The following is a 19,957-nucleotide window of genomic DNA, read 5'->3' on the forward strand; positions in this document are numbered from 1 at the left end:
AAATCTTTTAGATTCACTATGCTAAATCTGCAGGAACAGCGTTAGGGGGGTAAAGAGATCAGGACAATTACCTAGGGCCCATATCCCCACAAGAGATCCCATCCTTTACATGTCAGAAACTCCACTGATAGTACCATTCACACTGCAGTTTTGGAGGTTAGAAGTGTAGAAGGACCATTGATGACATCATGGTCATGAGACCAAAGGTTCTTTACCCTGTGGGAACTGAAGAAGAGAGCCTACTGTGTGTGTGTGTGTGTGTGTGTGTGTGTGTGTGTATGTACAGCATGCAGTATGTGTAACATTGCTATATAGAGAACAAATAGTTCTTCTAGACATGGTAACACAAAAAATAATGGAGAATAGGGTGTGGTAGGACGCCTCACTCGGCCGCTTCTGGAAGTAGACTCAGAAACCGTGTTTTCTCTGCAGGCATTCTTATGTGGCAAAAAGCTCCAGCAAAAATAAACACAGCCTTACTGACAAAACAACAAAACAAAAAGATAAACAATAACACAGTCCATAGCAGTGTGGGATTAGCCACACAGGTTGTAGTCCCAGCTTTCAGCTCCTCTCTGAGCTGTGGCTTTCCAGTGTGGAGTCCTTGCCTCTCCAAACTCAACAATAGAAAAAAAAAATGGTGACTGAGCATTTAAACCTTGCTCAGCCACTCCCTGAGGTGGAGGTATGGGGAATGACTTCCCTCCCATCTCTACATCAATCCCATAAAACCACACTATTTAAAAGAGTTAACCTCCAGCATATAACATGCTGGCAGAAAGTCTATTGGTTTCAGTTCACACAGGCCAGCAACCTGCGAGACACATACCTCCCCTCATGAACCATACCAGTGACTCTGTCACATATTCCCCACCTCTGTCCAAAGTCGGGGGTTTGGGCACCTTCCGATACCAGACAGGGAATCCTAGAAAGGGCATCAGCGTTCCCGTGTAACTTCCCGGGCCTATGCTCTATGTGAAAGTTGAAGTCCTGAAGAGCTAGGAACCATCTAGTTACCCTGCCATTTTTACCCCTCTTTTCCCTCAACCATCTCAACGGGGCATGGTCTGACACCAACTTAAACTTCCGGCCAAGTAGGTAGTATCTTAGTGTATCTACGGCCCACTTTATGGCTAAACACTCTTTTTCTACTATTGCGTAGTTTTTCACACAGGATGAAAGCTTCCGGCTCAGATAGAGAATGGGATATTCTTCCCCATTTATCTCTTGAGAGAGTACGGCTCCTAGACCAACCTCTGAAGCGTCTGTCTGGACCACAAACTCTTTCTTGAAGTCTGGTGCGACCAGGACCAGCTGTTTACATAGTACTGACTTCAACAGTTGAAATGCGGTCTCTGTTTCCTCCGACCACTTCACGATGGTTGATCTGGTGCCTTTTATGAGATCCGTCAGTGGCGCGGCCATCATGGCAAAATTTGGGATAAACCGCCGGTAATATCCCACTATTCCCAGGAATGCTCTCACTTGCTTCTTGGAGAGCGGTTTCGGCCAGGTCTGGATTGCCTCCACTTTATTAATTTGCGGCTTTATTTCGTCTCTCCCGACGACATAGCCCAAGTACTTGGCCTCCTCTTTTCCAACGGCGCATTTTTTTGAATTTATTGTAAATCCCGCCTTCCTTAGAGCATCCAGAACGGCCTGCAGTTTAGGTAGATGACTAGTCCAGTCTGGGCTAAAGATTACAATGTCGTAAAGGTAGGCTGCGGCATACTTCTTACGTGGGGCTAGGATCTGATCCATAGCCCTCTGGAAGGTGACTGGGGCTCCCTGTAGTCCGAATGGCATCCGAGTGTATTGAAAGCACCCATCAGGTGTCGAGAAAGCCGTCTTCTCCTTGGCCATCTGGGACATGGGGATCTGCCAGTAGCCCTTCGTCAGGTCAAGAGTGGTGATGTACCTCGCCGGTCCAAGCCTCTCGATGAGTTCGTGGACGAGGGGCATCGAGTACGCTTGGACACCTCATTCAGCCGGCAGTATTTATTACAAAACCTCCACTCTCCGTTGGGTTTTGGCACGAGGACGATGGGGCTCGACCATCCACTCTTTGACTCCTTTATCACACCGAGGTCTAACATCCTCTTCACCTTGGCTGAGATCACTTCCCGGCGTGCTTCAGAAATGCTGTATGGCTTTAAGTTCACCCTTACATGCGGCTCTGTTAGCACGTCATGTTCTACCACCTGGGTATGCCCCGGCAACTCTGAGAACAGGTCCCGATTCTGCTGGAGCAGTTCTCGACATTGTTGCTTCTGGGCTGGTGAAAGGGTCTCCGCTATCGTGACATCTTCCACCTGGCCTTCGGAAGTGGCTCCCAAGCAAGGAGTTCCCACGGATTCCCGATCTCGCCACGGCTTGAGCAGGTTTACATGGTACACCTGGTGTGGCTTTCTTCGGCCCGGCTGGTGGACTCTGTAGTTCACTTCACCGAGCTTCTCCACCACCTCATACGGGTCTTGCTACTTAGCCAGAAACTTACTTTCAACGGTGGGAATGAAAACCGGGACGTGATCCCCAGGTTGGAACTGTCTCAGTCTTGCCGACCGGTTATACACCCTCGCCTGGGCTTCCTGCGCCTGGAGGAGATGTTCCTTCACGATGAGCATCACCTTCGTCATTTTCTCCTGTAACTGGGTGACATATTCGATGATGCTCCGGTGGGGCCTCAGCCTCTCAGGTTTCCTTGGCGATGTCTAGGAGAACTCTTGGATGCCGTCCATACAGGAGCTCAAATGGAGAAGAGAAGCCAGTGGAGGCTTGAGGAACTTCTCTGAAAGAGAAAAGTAGAAATGGGAGCAGGTAGTCCCAGTCTCGCCCATCCTTTTCAATGACCTTCCTGAGCATTGCCTTTAAGGTCTTATTGAAGCGTTCCACTAGGCCGTCCGTCTGCGGATGATAAACTGAGGTCCGAATCTGGGCAATCTGAAGGAATGTGCATAGCTCCTTCATCACCTTGCTCATGAAGGGGGTTCCTGGGTCTGTCAAAATCTCTTTTGGCAGACCTGTCCGAGCAAAAATATGAACTAGCTCTCGGGCTATACTTTTACTGGACGAGTTCCTTAGGGGTACCGCTTTGGGGTACCGGTTCGCATAGTCCATGACCACCAGGATGTATTGGTGGCCCCAGGCCGATTTAACTAAGGGATCCACGAGGTCCATGGCAATCCTCTCAAAGGGAACCTCTATGGCAGGTAGTGGAACTAAGGGATTACGAAAGTGGGAGGTGGGCGCGGTTATCTGGCAGGTGGGGCAGGACCTACAATAGTTTAAGATTTCCCGATGACATCCTGGCCAATAAAACCTCCTCATTATTCTCTCCTGGGTTTTCTCAACCCCTAGGTGTCCCCCCAGAATATGTGAGTGTGCCATGTTTAATAACCTCCGACGGTATGAACCTGGAACGAACAGCTGTTCCACTACCTCTTCACTTTTTAGTTTGGTCACCAGGTATAATAGCTCCCCCTGAATCGAGATGGTTTAGGGTGAGCTGGACCGCAGAGTGAAGGCAAAAGGGCCAACAAGTGCTAAGCATCTCTGGGAACTCCTTCAAGATTGTTGGAAGACCATTTCCGGTGACTACCTCTTGAAGCTCATCAAGAGAATGCCAAGAGTGTGCAAAGCAGTCATCAAGGCAAAAGGTGGCTACTTTGAAGAACCTAGAATATAAGACACATTTTCAGTTGTTCCACACTTTTTTGTTAAGTATATAATTCCACATGTGTTAATTCATAGTTTTGATGCCTTCAGTGTGAATGTACAGTTTTCAAAGTCATGAAAATACAGAAAAATCTTTAAATGAGAAGGTGTATCCAAACTTTTGGTCTGTACTGTACCTCCCCTCATAAACCATACCAGTGACTCTGTCAAAAGGGAAAAAGTAATATTGCTCACCCTGGGTACTCACAAGAGAGCACTGCTGCGCCTTGAGGTCTTCAACAGGCTGCATGCCTCCTAGTGGTGTTTATGAGAGCCTTCGTTGTTCCTCTTGGAACTGCGTCCACTATTTCTGTAATGTGTGTCACATTCAGTGAGTGTGTATAACATGCAGTGTCTGTTTAACATGCAGTGTGTATGTATCATGCAGTGGGGGTGTCTAGTAATAGTCCTGCATTATAAGTGCAGTTTCTGAGGCTAGAAATGTAGAAGAACCCTTGGTGACATCATGGTCATGGTCTTTCACTCTAAGGGAGTCTGGAGGAACTGAAGTAGAGAAAGCCTGGTACATCCTCTACAGTGTGTGTGTGTGCGCATGTGTACAACATGCAGTGGGTATGTGTAACCTGCAGTGTTTGTATAATGGAATGTGTATGTAATACACAGTATGTGTGTAGCATGGAGTGTGTGCATGTAATATATAGTGTGTGAAGCATGGAGTGTGTGTATGTAATATATAGTGTGTGTAGCATGGAGTCTGTGTATGTAATATATAGTGCGTGTAGCATGAAGTGTGTGTATGTAATATATAGTGTGTGTAGCATGGAGTGTGTGTATGTAATATATAGTGTGTGTAGCATGGAGTGTGTGTATGTAATATATAGTGTGTGTAGCATGGAGTGTGTGTATGTAATATATAGTGTGTGTAGCATGGAGTGTGTGCATGTAATATATAGTGTGTGTAGCATGGAGTGTGTGTATGTAATATATAGTGTGTGTAGCATGGAGTGTGTGTATGTAATATATAGTGTGTGTAGCATGGAGTGTGTGCATGTAATATATAGTGTGTGTAGCATGGAGTGTGTGTATGTAATATATAGTGTGTGTAGCATGGAGTGTGTGCATGTAATATATAGTGTGTGTAGCATGGAGTGTGTGTATGTAATATATAGTGTGTGTAGCATGGAGTGTGTGTATGTAATATATAGTGTGTGAAGCATGGAGTGTGTGCATGTAATATATAGTGTGTGTAGCATGGAGTGTGTGCATGTAATATATAGTGTGTGTAGCATGGAGTGTATGCATGTAATATATAGTGTGTGAAGCATGGAGTGTGTGCATGTAATATATAGTGTGTGAAGCATGGAGTGTGTGTATGTAATATATAGTGCGTGTAGCATGAAGTGTGTGTATGTAATATATAGTGTGTGTAGCATGGAGTGTGTGCATGTAATATATAGTGTGTGAAGCATGGAGTGTGTGCATGTAATATATAGTGTGTGTAGCATGGAGTGTATGCATGTAATATATAGTGTGTGTAGCATGGAGTGTGTGTATGTAATATATAGTGTGTGTAGCATGGAGTGTATGCATGTAATATATAGTGTGTGAAGCATGGAGTGTGTGCATGTAATATATAGTGTGTGTAGCATGGAGTGTATGCATGTAATATATAGTGTGTGAAGCATGGAGTGTGAGCATGTAATATATAGTGTGTGAAGCATGGAGTGTGTGCATGTAATATATAGTGTGTGTAGCATGGAGTGTATGCATGTAATATATAGTGTGTGAAGCATAGAGTGTGTGCATGTAATATATAGTGTGTGAAGCATGGAGTGTGTTAATATATAGTGCGTGTAGCATGAAGTGTGTGTATGTAATATATAGTGTGTGAAGCATGGAGTGTGTATGTAATATATAGTGTGTGAAGCATAGAGTGTGTGCATGTAATATATAGTGTGTGTAGCATGGAGTGTGTGCATGTATTATATAGTGTGTGTAGCATGGAGTGTATGCATGTAATATATAGTGTGTGAAGCATGGAGTGTGTGCATGTAATATATAGTGTGTGAAGCATGGAGTGTGTGTATGTAATATATAGTGCGTGTAGCATGAAGTGTGTGTATGTAATATATAGTGTGTGTAGCATGGAGTGTGTGCATGTAATATATAGTGTGTGTAGCATGGAGTGTGTGTATGTAATATATAGTGTGTGTAGCATGGAGTGTGTGCATGTAATATATAGTGTGTGTAGCATGGAGTGTATGCATGTAATATATAGTGTGTGAAGCATGAAGTGTGTTCATGTAATATATAGTGTGTGTAGCATGGAGTGTATGCATGTAATATATAGTGTGTGAAGCATGGAGTGTGTGCATGTAATATATAGTGTGTGTAGCATGGAGTGTGTATGTAATATATAGTGTGTGTAGCATGGAGTGTATGCATGTAATATATAGTGTGTGTAGCATGGAGTGTGTATGTAATATATAGTGTGTGTAGCATGGAGTGTGTATGTAATATATAGTGTGTGAAGCATGGAGTGTGTGCATGTAATATATAGTGTGTGAAGCATGGAGTGTGTGTATGTAATATATAGTGCGTGTAGCATGAAGTGTATGCATGTAATATATAGTGTGTGTAGCATGGAGTGTATGCATGTAATATATAGTGTGTGTAGCATGGAGTGTGTGTATGTAATATATAGTGTGTGTAGCATGGAGTGTATGCATGTAATATATAGTGTGTGTAGCATGGAGTGTGTGTATGTAATATATAGTGTGTGTAGCATGGAGTGTATGCATGTAATATATAGTGTGTGAAGCATGAAGTGTGCGCATGTAATATATAGTGTGTGTAGCATGGAGTGTATGCATGTAATATATAGTGTGTGAAGCATGAAGTGTGCGCATGTAATATATAGTGTGTGTAGCATGGAATGTATGCATGTAATATATAGTGTGTGAAGCATGAAGTGTGCGCATGTAATATATAGTGTGTGTAGCATGGAGTGTATGCATGTAATATATAGTGTGTGAAGCATGGAGTGTGTGTATGTAATATATAGTGCGTGTAGCATGAAGTGTATGCATGTAATATATAGTGTGTGAAGCATGAAGTGTGCGCATGTAATATATAGTGTGTGTAGCATGGAGTGTATGCATGTAATATATAGTGTGTGAAGCATGGAGTGTGTGTATGTAATATATAGTGCGTGTAGCATGAAGTGTATGCATGTAATATATAGTGTGTGTAGCATGGAGTGTATGCATGTAATATATAGTGTGTGTAGCATGGAGTGTATGCATGTAATATATAGTGTGTGTAGCATGGAGTGTATGCATGTAATATATAGTGTGTGTAGCATGGAGTGTGTGTATGTAATATATAGTGTGTGTAGCATGGAGTGTATGCATGTAATATATAGTGTGTGTAGCATGGAATGTATGCATGTAATATATAGTGTGTGAAGCATGAAGTGTGCGCATGTAATATATAGTGTGTGTAGCATGGAGTGTATGCATGTAATATATAGTGTGTGAAGCATGGAGTGTGTGCATGTAATATATAGTGTGTGTAGCATGGAGTGTGTGTATGTAATATATAGTGTGTGTAGCATGGAGTGTATGCATGTAATATATAGCGTGTGTAGCATGGAGTGTATGCATGTAATATATAGTGTGTGTAGCATGGAGTGTATGCATGTAATATATAGTGTGTGTAGCATGGAGTGTATGCATGTAATATATAGTGTGTGAAGCATGGAGTGTGTGCATGTAATATATAGTGTGTGTAGCATGGAGTGTGTGTATGTAATATATAGTGTGTGTAGCATGGAATGTATGCATGTAATATATAGTGTGTGAAGCATGAAGTGTGCGCATGTAATATATAGTGTGTGTAGCATGGAGTGTATGCATGTAATATATAGTGTGTGTAGCATGGAGTGTATGCATGTAATATATAGTGTGTGTAGCATGGAGTGTGTGTATGTAATATATAGTGTGTGTAGCATGGAGTGTATGCATGTAATATATAGTGTGTGTAGCATGGAGTGTGTGCATGTAATATATAGTGTGTGTAGCATGGAGTGTGTGCATGTAATATATAGTGTGTGTAGCATGAAGTGTATGCATGTAATATATAGTGTGTGTAGCATGGAGTGTATGCATGTAATATATAGTGTGTGTAGCATGGAGTGTATGCATGTAATATATAGTGTGTGAAGCATGGAGTGTGTGCATGTAATATATAGTGTGTGAAGCATGGAGTGTGTGCATGTAATATATAGTGTGTGTAGCATGGAGTGTGTGTATGTAATATATAGTGTGTGTAGCATGGAGTGTATGCATGTAATATATAGTGTGTGTAGCATGGAGTGTGTGTATGTAATATATAGTGTGTGTAGCATGGAGTGTGTGCATGTAATATATAGTGTGTGTAGCATGGAGTGTATGCATGTAATATATAGTGTGTGTAGCATGGAGTGTATGCATGTAATATATAGTGTGTGTAGCATGGAGTGTATGCATGTAATATATAGTGTGTGTAGCATGGAGTGTGTGTATGTAATATATAGTGTGTGTAGCATGGAGTGTGTGCATGTAATATATAGTGTGTGTAGCATGGAGTGTGTGCATGTAATATATAGTGTGTGTAGCATGGAGTGTATGCATGTAATATATAGTGTGTGTAGCATGGAGTGTATGCATGTAATATATAGTGTGTGTAGCATGGAGTGTATGCATGTAATATATAGTGTGTGAAGCATGAAGTGTGCGCATGTAATATATAGTGTGTGAAGCATGGAGTGTGTGCATGTAATATATAGTGTGTGTAGCATGGAGTGTGTGTATGTAATATATAGTGTGTGAAGCATGAAGTGTATGCATGTAATATATAGTGTGTGTAGCATGGAGTGTATGCATGTAATATATAGTGTGTGAAGCATGAAGTGTGCGCATGTAATATATAGTGTGTGTAGCATGGAGTGTGTGCATGTAATATATAGTGTGTGTAGCATGGAGTGTATGCATGTAATATATAGTGTGTGAAGCATGAAGTGTGTGTATGTAATATATAGTGCGTGTAGCATGGAGTGTATGCATGTAATATATAGTGTGTGTAGCATGGAGTGTATGCATGTAATATATAGTGTGTGAAGCATGAAGTGTGCGCATGTAATATATAGTGTGTGAAGCATGGAGTGTGTGCATGTAATATATAGTGTGTGTAGCATGGAGTGTGTGTATGTAATATATAGTGTGTGAAGCATGAAGTGTATGCATGTAATATATAGTGTGTGTAGCATGGAGTGTATGCATGTAATATATAGTGTGTGAAGCATGAAGTGTGCGCATGTAATATATAGTGTGTGTAGCATGGAGTGTGTGCATGTAATATATAGTGTGTGTAGCATGGAGTGTATGCATGTAATATATAGTGTGTGAAGCATGAAGTGTGCGCATGTAATATATAGTGTGTGAAGCATGGAGTGTGTGCATGTAATATATAGTGTGTGTAGCATGGAATGTATGCATGTAATATATAGTGTGTGTAGCATGGAGTGTGTGCATGTAATATATAGTGTGTGTAGCATGGAGTGTGTGCATGTAATATATAGTGTGTGTAGCATGGAGTGTATGCATGTAATATATAGTGTGTGTAGCATGGAGTGTATGCATGTAATATATAGTGTGTGTAGCATGGAGTGTATGCATGTAATATATAGTGTGTGAAGCATGAAGTGTGCGCATGTAATATATAGTGTGTGAAGCATGGAGTGTGTGCATGTAATATATAGTGTGTGTAGCATGGAGTGTGTGTATGTAATATATAGTGTGTGAAGCATGAAGTGTATGCATGTAATATATAGTGTGTGTAGCATGGAGTGTATGCATGTAATATATAGTGTGTGAAGCATGAAGTGTGCGCATGTAATATATAGTGTGTGTAGCATGGAGTGTGTGCATGTAATATATAGTGTGTGTAGCATGGAGTGTATGCATGTAATATATAGTGTGTGAAGCATGAAGTGTGCGCATGTAATATATAGTGTGTGAAGCATGGAGTGTGTGCATGTAATATATAGTGTGTGTAGCATGGAGTGTGTGCATGTAATATATAGTGTGTGTAGCATGGAGTGTATGCATGTAATATATAGTGTGTGAAGCATGAAGTGTGCGCATGTAATATATAGTGTGTGAAGCATGGAGTGTGTGCATGTAATATATAGTGTGTGTAGCATGGAGTGTGTGTATGTAATATATAGTGTGTGTAGCATGGAGTGTATGCATGTAATATATAGTGTGTGTAGCATGGAGTGTATGCATGTAATATATAGTGTGTGAAGCATGAAGTGTGCGCATGTAATATATAGTGTGTGTAGCATGGAGTGTGTATGTAATATATAGTGTGTGTAGCATGGAGTGTATGCATGTAATATATAGTGTGTGTAGCATGGAGTGTGTATGTAATATATAGTGTGTGAAGCATGGAGTGTGTGCATGTAATATATAGTGTGTGAAGCATGGAGTGTGTGCATGTAATATATAGTGTGTGTAGCATGGAGTGTGTATGTAATATATAGTGTGTGTAGCATGGAGTGTATGCATGTAATATATAGTGTGTGTAGCATGGAGTGTGTATGTAATATATAGTGTGTGTAGCATGGAGTGTATGCATGTAATATATAGTGTGTGTAGCATGGAGTGTGTGCATGTAATATATAGTGTGTGTAGCATGGAGTGTATGCATGTAATATATAGTGTGTGTAGCATGGAGTGTGTATGTAATATATAGTGTGTGTAGCATGGAGTGTATGCATGTAATATATAGTGTGTGTAGCATGGAGTGTGTGCATGTAATATATAGTGTGTGTAGCATGGAGTGTGTATGTAATATATAGTGTGTGTAGCATGAAGTGTGTGTTCCATCCACATTTAAAATTACCGGCATTGCAGATGAGCGCTCATAGGAGTAAACATGTCAGCAATCACCGAATGAACGAAAACGCTCATTCATTGGATGATTATATCAATTATGCCAGGACAAAAATCATTGTTGTCAGCAGCACACCCGGCGTACACAAGTGATGTGCTAATAACGTGATACTGTATGGGGAAGGAACAGTCTATTCCCCAGTCCCACTAACAGGAGCTTTATGGAAAGCTCGCTCCGTTTGCAACAAACTTTCCTACATCCATGATCTTTTCATTACTAACAAACTTTCCTTCCTCGCCATCACTGAAACCTGGCTCACCCCCTCTGACACTGCCTCTCCAGCTGCATTTTCGTACGGAGGATTCCATCTTTCTCACACACCCTGCTCCAATGGCAAGCATGGTGGAGGAGTAGGTTTTCTCCTGTCAGATAACTACTCCTTCACCCATATCCCACTACAACCCTCTGCTGCTCTCCCCTCTTTTGACGTGCATTCTGTGCACATCTATTCCCGCTCCAACCAGCCGTCATTTACCGCCACCCAGGACCAGCCACCACTTTCTTCGACCTCTTCATCACCTGGCTGCTTCATTTCCTTTCCGCTGACATCCCCACTATCATCATGGGTGACTTCAACATCCCCATTGACAAGTCCCACTCATCTGTCTCTAAGCTTCTATCCCTCACTTCCTCCTTCGGCCTTGCTCAATGGTCTTCTGCCCCGACTCACAAAGATGGCCACACACTGGACCTCATCTTCACCCGCCTCTGTTCCCTATCTAACTTCTCTAACTCTCCTCTCCCCCTGTCTGACCACAACCTACTTACATTCTCTTCCCTCTCCTCTCCAGATGCACAATCCCCACTCCACAAACTTGCACACCCTCGCAGAAATCTCAAACACCTTGACCTACACTCACTCTCTGAATCCCTCCTCCCTCCTACAGACATAAGTTCCTTACTCGATACCGATGCTGCTGCACTTTATATAACACTACAACAGCTGCAGCTCTCAATTCGGTCGCCCCCCTCACACATACCAAAGCTCGCACACTCAACAGGCAACCCTGGCACACCAACCTGACTAAAGAACTGCAAAGGGCCTCCAGGGTTGCTGAGCGGAGATGAAAAAAGTCCCACTCCAACGAGCACTTCATCGCATTCAAACAGTCCCTCACTTTTTTCAAATCCACACTTACTGCAGCAAAAGAAACCCACTTCTCATCTCTCATATCCTCCATGTCTCACAACCCTAAACAGCTATTCAACACTTTCAATTCTCTCCTTCGTCCCCCAGCGCCTCCTCCCTCTCCTCTCATCTCAGCCGAAGACTTTGCCTCATTCTTCAAACAGAAGATTGACACCATCAGACAAAGCTTTAGCCTAAAGTCCCCACAGACCCTCCTCATTTCTACTCAACCCTCCTCCTCCAAAACCAGCTTCTCCACCATTACGGACGATCAAGTTTCCTTTTTACTCTCCAAATCACACCTCACCACCTGCGAACTTGACCCAATCCTGTCCCACCTCATCCCAGTCTTCATCCCAACCCTAACCCACCTCTTCAACCTGTCACTAACAACCGGGTCTTCCCCTCATGCTTCAAACATGCCTCGATCACACCCATCCTCAAAAAGCCCTGCCTTGACCCAACCTCTCTGACTAGCTATCGCCCCATATCACTTCTTCCCTATGCCTCAAAACTACTGGAACAGCATGTCCATTCTGAACTGTCCTCCCACCTCTCCTCCTGCTCCCTCTTTGACCGCTTGCAATCTGGCTTCCGACCACATCACTCCACTGAAACTGCCCTGACTAAAGTCACCAACGACCTACTAACCGCCAAATCTAAGCGACAGTACTCTGTCCTCCTCCTCCTGGATCTGTCATCTGCCTTTGACACAGTGGACCATTCCCTCTTACTACAGACTCTCTCATCTCTCGGCATCTCTTCATACCTAACAGACCTTCCACTCACACACCACCTCCTCATCTCGCCCCCTATCTGTCGGTGTCCCCCAAGGTTCAGTCCTAGGGCCCCTACTCTTCTCCATCTACACCTTCGGCCTAGGACAGCTCATAGAGTCTCACGGCTTTCAGTATCATCTCTATGCTGATGACACACAGATCTACCTCTCTAGACCTGATATCACCTCCCTACTAACTAGAATCCCACAATGTCTGTCCATTATTTCATCCTTCTTCTCTGACAGATTTCTAAAACTTAACATGGATAAAACTGAATTCATCATCTTTCCACCTCACTCAACCCCCTAATCTGACCTATCCATCATAGTCAATGTCTGCCCACTCTCCCCAGTCCCGCAAGCTTGCTGCCTCGAGGTAACCCTGGACTCTGATCTCTCCTTCAAACCACATATCCAAGCCCTTTCCACTTCCTGCCGACTCCAACTCAAAAATATCTCCCGAATCCGCACATTCCTCAACCACGAATCTGCAAAAAACACTAGTGTACGCCCTCATTATCTTGTGCCTCGACTACTGCAACCTCCTGCTCTGTGGCCTCCCTTCCAACACTCTTGCCCCCCTGCAATCTATCCTAAACTCTGCTGCCCGACTAATCCACCTGTCCCCCCGCTATTCCCTGGCCTCTCCCCTCTGTCAATCCCTTCACTGGCTCCCCATTATCCAGAGACTCCAGTTCAAAACCCTAACCATGGCATACAAAGCCATCCATAATCCGTCTCCTCCATACATCTGTGACCTAGTTTCCCCGGTACATAACTGCACGCAACCTCCGATCCTCACAAGATCTCCTTCTCTACTCCCCTCTTATCTCCTCTTCCCACAATTGCATACAAGATTTCTCCCGTGCTTCCCCCCTACTCTGGAACTCTCTACCCCAACGTATCAGACTCTCGTCGACCGTGGAAACCTTCAAAAAGGAGCCTGAAGACCCACCTCTTCCGACAAGCCTACAACCTGCAGTAACCATTGCTTGTAGATTGTGAGCCCTCGCGGGCAGGGTCTTCTCTCCTCCTGTACCAGTTGCTGACTTGTATTGTTCAAATTATTGTTTGTACTATGTATACCCCTTTCACATGTAAAGCGCCATAGAATAAATGGCGCTATAATAATAAATAATAATAATAATTAGTGATCATTCGGCCTCCATCATTCTTTGTCAGCCTGTGTAAATAAGCTCAGAAGTACTTGAATATAATCGATCGGCGATCGTTTAATGCTCTGAAAACTGCTAATGTAACTGTTTCGGTATGATGGTGCAATATGTTAGCATTTGGGGCCCCACTTTTAATTTTTGCCGAGGGCTAATTTTTGTCTAAAACTAGGCTTGCAGGTGGGATAACCCTACATGGCCCAGCAGACTGTTTTGGCTCAGACACAATGGTTGACATTTTGGTGCCTTTGTTTTCTTTTACTAAATGTAACTGTACACTATCGTCTTAGCCTTATCTAAAAGTCAATGTTCATATAAATATAAATGCCATTTTATGCATTTGTATTACATTTCGATAACTAGAATTTCCTGTCTTCCAATGGGACATTTACAATTGCTCTGCTGATTGTAGCTCTGTTTGGTATCATAGTGAAGTATGTAATTACACCAGACATCGCAGAGGATGGTGTGATAGCAGTATAATGCAGGATACCAGATGTCAATTTTCATACAACGGAGGAATGGTACTTACATTAAAGTCAAATGTTGTACAACCCCCCTGGAAGACATTTGTTCACCAGCCAAATATGAAACATCTGGCCACTCCATGATAGAGCGTAACAACGCAACATTAAATTATGACCCATGGAACGACTATTAACCAATTACAATTGCTCTAATAATAATTACATAAAAGCAGGGCATATAGAATAATCATAGGACCCCCAGAGTGAACATTTATCACCCATCCACACGGGGAGGGGGGGTGTTCGACCGCTGTTAACCCCACCATATCAGATTCCCCAAGTCCTCTTGAAGGGAGCATGTGCGGGCACTGTCTATAGGAGTGGTGATTGCACATGCTCACTACTGCTCCATTCACACAGGGACTTTGGCCTTCCCCTATCTAGTGAATGGTGAGGGTCCCAGCTAATCCTAGAAGTGGAACTTCCAATAAGCAGCCAGTCCTACAGAGACCCATTCCTTCTCCGAGGTGTCTATAGGTAAATCAGAGGTACAATTCAGACACTGCAGCAATATACTCAAACACTGAAGCACAATAACGGAGCCATCAATTCCACCCAAAGTAGCAAACTAAAAAAAATGAACGCATAAAAAAGTGACTTTAAAAAAGGTGAACAATAAAAAATAAGTGAAGCACTAAAAAATCTGCAAAAAACAGGTGTAAATGCAATAATAAATAGAGCCCATAGTGCAAAATGGAAGCTGCACAGCACGTATTATTATCAAGACACATTTACCATTACGATACAAAGCAGAAAGCTGCCAATTGTATACATAAATATCCATCAATCGCCCATTGATCCTCCACATCATCCCATACATGGAAAACTCTTTTATATGGGCGTAAGTTCAAGTAGTTATACAGGAAACATATCTTCATGTGGATCATTAAAAGTCAGTTCCTGTAATGTGGCAATCTGATGGACTGGCAATCCTCAAACTTAAAGGGGTTGTCCACTCCTTTTACATTTATGGTGAGAGAATGGTGTAATGCTTTATTTCACCTGTGGTAGCGCTGCAGAAGAATTAAACGCTTGCTGCCACCAGGTTCACCAAGGTTTGAACTGATCAGTTGGGATTCTGTTTTTGAGATAAGATGTGATACATTTTTATTGGGGGACCCATCTAACAAAAAAGATATAGCACCTTTAAAGAAGCACTCCTCCCATCAAAGTTTTTATCCTCTTAATATATTGCAATCATCCTATTATAAAGCATTGTGTACTTACAATTGCTCATTTTGCCTTTCTACCCAGCTAATTCTTCTCTTTTCCATTAGGTCTATGACATCATGTGATGAAAAACTGTCCAGCTAAATCTATCTAATCTCTATGTAGAAACAGGAGTTCAATTTTCCCTGCATGAGTCACTGCAAAAGTCCCTGGAAGGAGGAGGAGGGAGCAGCTGGGTCAGTAGTGGAAGAGGGGAATGAGTTATACAGGGACAAGAGACTTCCTGTTTCTACATTGAGCAGAGAAAAGAGAAGAATTAACTGGGTAGAAAGGCAAAATGAGCAATTGTAAGAATACAGTGCCATATAATATGATGATTGCAATATAATAAGAATGTAAAAACTTTGATGGGAAGAGGGCTTTTTTTAATGGCAAGTTCAATGTGAAACTATCTCTAGAAAGTCCCAAATTTTTAACATTCGTGACTCTTGTATTTTCTGGAATTTTATTGGGTGCTTCTTACTGTACTAGGAACGTCAAACCTGAATTAAATTTTTATAGTGTCCTTTTGGCTTTCATTGGGACTTTGAAAAAAATTGCTGTTCTAACAAGGTGGAATATAGTGACAAAGCGTAAAGTTCACTTGGGGCACTTTTTTGCAGTGCGCAAGTCTCAAAGGTGCAATTGTGCCTGTTGTGTAACTCTGCCATGAACTCCCACAGTAAAATCGGTATACCATGGAGTGCAGTATACATTATTTTTGCAGGATCCACTAGTCGAATACTGTGATACTTGAAGATTTTTGTATCTAAGCACTTGTGCACTGGGATTGACCTCCTTAGATAAGTAGTCCCATACTTTTTCCAAATGCCTTCCAAAATAATACTGGTTTCGACATGCTCATACGCATTTATATGAAAGCTGTTTATTGTGGGATTGTCAGTCCATAATGAGACCTTTTATTCTCCCAACGACTTGTTTATTTCACATCCATTATCCTATACAACCTTTCATGAAACATCCTGTATGACATCATACCGCAGCACTACACGAATCCTCTTACATGTAAGCCTGCCCGCCGCTCTGCTGCGCGTACTCCCAGCCTGAATTCCTGAAAGGATGTTTTAGCGAGGATAAGGGATATCCTTTTACGCAGAAAATTAAAGGGACATTAATACTAAATAACAAAAGTTATAAAACTGCAGAAAATAAACAGAGCCGGTAATAGTATTCACACGGATTAACAGAAATGTCTCTGTAGGGTCTCAGAACCAGCGATATGTCAGATAAAGTACTGATCATCTTGGCAGACATTTTTCATCTCCTCCCCAAAAAATGGCTACTGAAAGCAGTTTTCCAGTTTCAGCTGCAGTTTGTTTAAAGAAACAAAATGCGCTTTACTCGCGCTCCCCAGGTCCAGCACTGAGTCTCCGCCACTGCTTCCAGTATCTGTTATTGTCTGCAGCCCTGACGTCACATTGACAGCATGGCAGCCAACCAGTGCATTCAGTGGCACATACCACTAACATACCGTTAACTTGGGCAGAGCCGCTGGGTTCATTAACTGGCTGCAGTGCTGCAACCGTGATGTCAGTGCTGCAGACAGTAACAGACACCGGTAGCAGCGACGGAGACTCAGTGCCAGACCCGGGAAGGATGAATAAAACATAGTTTAATTTTTTAAACAAACTGCAGCCTGAGAACAGGGGTTCTGAAACCAGAAAAGTTTTTTAAAGGGACCAGGAGATTGCACCAAACTGTATAACAAATGGGAATGTCCAATTAAAAGGGTCGTTCCATTAGGAAAATCCCATTCTCATGCCCTATTAAGGCATAAAGGGGAGTTCCTGAAGAATTCAGTACAACCATGTATCACAGCGGTCGACTGTTGAATGGGCACCATGTAAAAACATATTTCTCCTGCAGCGGCCATTCATAGCTCCCACAGTGATAATAGACAATTTTGGGGGTTCGGCTGTCCCATACATCTTCCATACTTAAAGAAAAGAGGTCTGCCTCTAATTATGGAGATTTTAATTTCATATTTACTAAATTGTTTCCTTATCCTTCTGTGATCGGACCCTAAGTCTGGTTCTGAACCCCAGTACTTTATAAACCACTCTAGTAACAAAAAAGGTCATTAATGAAATACTCTGAAGCTAAAGGGGTTGTCCATGGACATACAAGCTCTTCGGTTGGTCTGCAGGTATGAGTTTCTAAAGCATATTAATATAATATAACTATAAAAGCCGCACTGTTGTCCTAAATTCAACACCGATCCTTGGGTCCACAACGTTCCACTTCCACGTTTGTTCCCGAAAGTGTCAGAAAGCTTAACTTTCCTCTCTGGGCTGGTGAATAGGGCTGGCTGTCAACCTCTGTTCAATAGCTAAGCCAGTCTCCTACTCCATTATGGTTGATGCAGAGAAGGAGGATGGTTTAGCCAATGAACTGTTATGGACATCCATCACAGGAAAGAGGAGGAAGGTCAGAAAGAAGTGGAGCCAAGTGCTAATGAGATTACTAGAGTTGAGCAAAAAGATCCACAAGACCCTGGTCCAGTGGCCATGTTGGGGTTCTGTGGTCCTACAGAGCATTGCGAATCTCCTACTACCTACAGCATCCCTGATGCCTCATCTTATTGGCTTGCTAATCAGAAGAGGCGCTGGAGATGGTGCAAGAAGTAAGAGGTTTGCAATGCTCCGGTACAGCAGCCACAGACTGCCAACGTGTCAATTGGACCAGGGTCCTGTGAATCTTTTTGCTGTACTCCATTTTAAACATTTTTGTGCCCGTTTTGAAATTTTGGAAAATTGCTAAAAAAAAGGCGTTGTCAAATGTTCCAAATCTATTAGAAATATGTGCAATTCTTTGGCTTCTAATATTAGTGTAAATGCACTGCAACCATGAGGTGCCGGAAAGAAGAGAAGTGTCTAAGATCTCATGCAGACGTCCATAAACTCAGTCCGAGCACGTGCTGTCGAGTTCGGGTCCGTGCATTACAGTTCCCGCTCGGATAGAGTTTTGCGGACGTCTGCATGAGCCCTAACTTGTCTAGCGAGTTGCACCAAATTTATAATTCTGCTTTCATCATTTGGATACATGCAGTTTAATTTGCTCCCTTTTTCGATGCATGCATCCTCCTGCCATGTAGTAAAACTACTCACTCTTAAAGTTGATGAATGATTTGGCAGACGTGTGAAATGCTGATACTCCTTTATGTGATTGAATATTGCGGCCGCTAGTATGTTATATTCAAGCCCATGGGAAATTTATAGATATTCTGTCCATAGCAATAATGACATAGACATTGTATGAAGATAGTGCTAGAGGACTACATAGTAACAGGTAGGCATAGTGCATAATAAATAAAGTCATACTCACAGGCTCGAAATCCATGTTCTCCGTTGTTCCTGGAGACTTCATCGCTGTAGACGGTGGTCATGTTCCCTTTCTCGCACACGTTAGTGCACCGGTTGTTCACGCAGTGCACACGACATATCATTGGTGTGAACATCACTCGGACCTTCTCCACCTGTCCGGAGGCTGGCATCCACCCCAAGCAGCAAAGAGACACAGAAAGAAGAATTAGTTTCCCCTCCATTGTGATCTCTCACTCCCAGAGGCCCCGGTAGATTGCTAGCTCTTGGGGAAAGAGGGGGGCCTCAGGGAGTGGGGTGTAGTTTTCTTCTTGGGGGCTGTGTTGGTTTTTTGCCGAGATTATGTTCTTCCTGAACTCCTCCTGCCTTTCACGTAGAAGGAGAAAGGAGGGAGAGATGGTGGTTGTGGTGGTAAGGGGGGGGGAGAGAGATGTGGGGATCTAGGTACAGGCTCCTTTTGGGGTCTGGAGGTGATAGACTCCCCTAATATGGGAGAATAGAGACTTGGACTGAATGACACTCTGACTTTATTAGAGCAAAGGAAGAAAAAAAAAAAAAAGAGGGAGAGTGCGAGAGGACGGATGAGGGAGTGACAGAAAGCGAGAACAGTTACACAGCATGCTGGCTACAATATGAAATGTGGATCAACTAATTAAAAACAGTCACTGGGCAGCCATCCAACAACAATGTTTACAAGGGTATCCCGTCAGACATTAGTTGGGATCATGTTAACCCCATTCACTCCCTGCTCCTAAACATTTACTTTACACTCTCGCCGCAGATAACAGCAACGGCAACAAAGATAGCAGCATGTTTCCTTCCCAGAGCTGAGTACCATGATCATTCCCCTCCAATATCACTGATGGTCCTTCTAACCCTTATCATCCATCAGGGTCACCCGTCAAAGTCATATTCTAAGTTGACACTTCATTCAGTAACACCATGGGCAAGCTCTGGTGCATTAATAATAACAGTGTCTTCTTATTATAGCTTCTCACGTACCAGGGCCCGGGGGCAATTACTACATCTGCATGCACAATTGGACGTGCCCCTGATCGTGCATTTGTCCTCAGGTGACATATTTCTGACATTTATGCTGAGCCGAGATTCATAACGGATGCACTGAA

At 42.8% G+C, this 19,957-nt stretch overlaps 1 protein-coding gene across 3 annotated transcripts in view; it reads right to left on the bottom strand.

Moving 5' to 3' along the window:
- LTBP4 (latent transforming growth factor beta binding protein 4) overlaps window positions 1-19,385 on the bottom strand; it is a 143,000-nt gene extending 123,615 nt beyond the window's left edge. For 2 of the 3 annotated variants that reach the window (XM_073641474.1, XM_073641472.1), the window contains exon 1: window positions 18,835-19,385. In XM_073641474.1, coding sequence (XP_073497575.1) covers window positions 18,835-19,054 — 220 coding nt within the window. In that variant the 5' untranslated portion in view covers window positions 19,055-19,385. The remainder of the gene's footprint in view (window positions 1-18,834) is intronic. The other variant, XM_073641473.1, reaches the window with a different exon arrangement.
- Between the last annotated feature and the right edge of the window lie 572 nt (window positions 19,386-19,957).

This window comes from Phyllobates terribilis, unplaced genomic scaffold (assembly GCF_046119375.1).
Source record: "Phyllobates terribilis strain yellow unplaced genomic scaffold, ASM4611937v1 Scaffold_7__3_contigs__length_470593459, whole genome shotgun sequence".
Lineage (NCBI taxonomy): Eukaryota > Metazoa > Chordata > Amphibia > Anura > Dendrobatidae > Phyllobates > Phyllobates terribilis.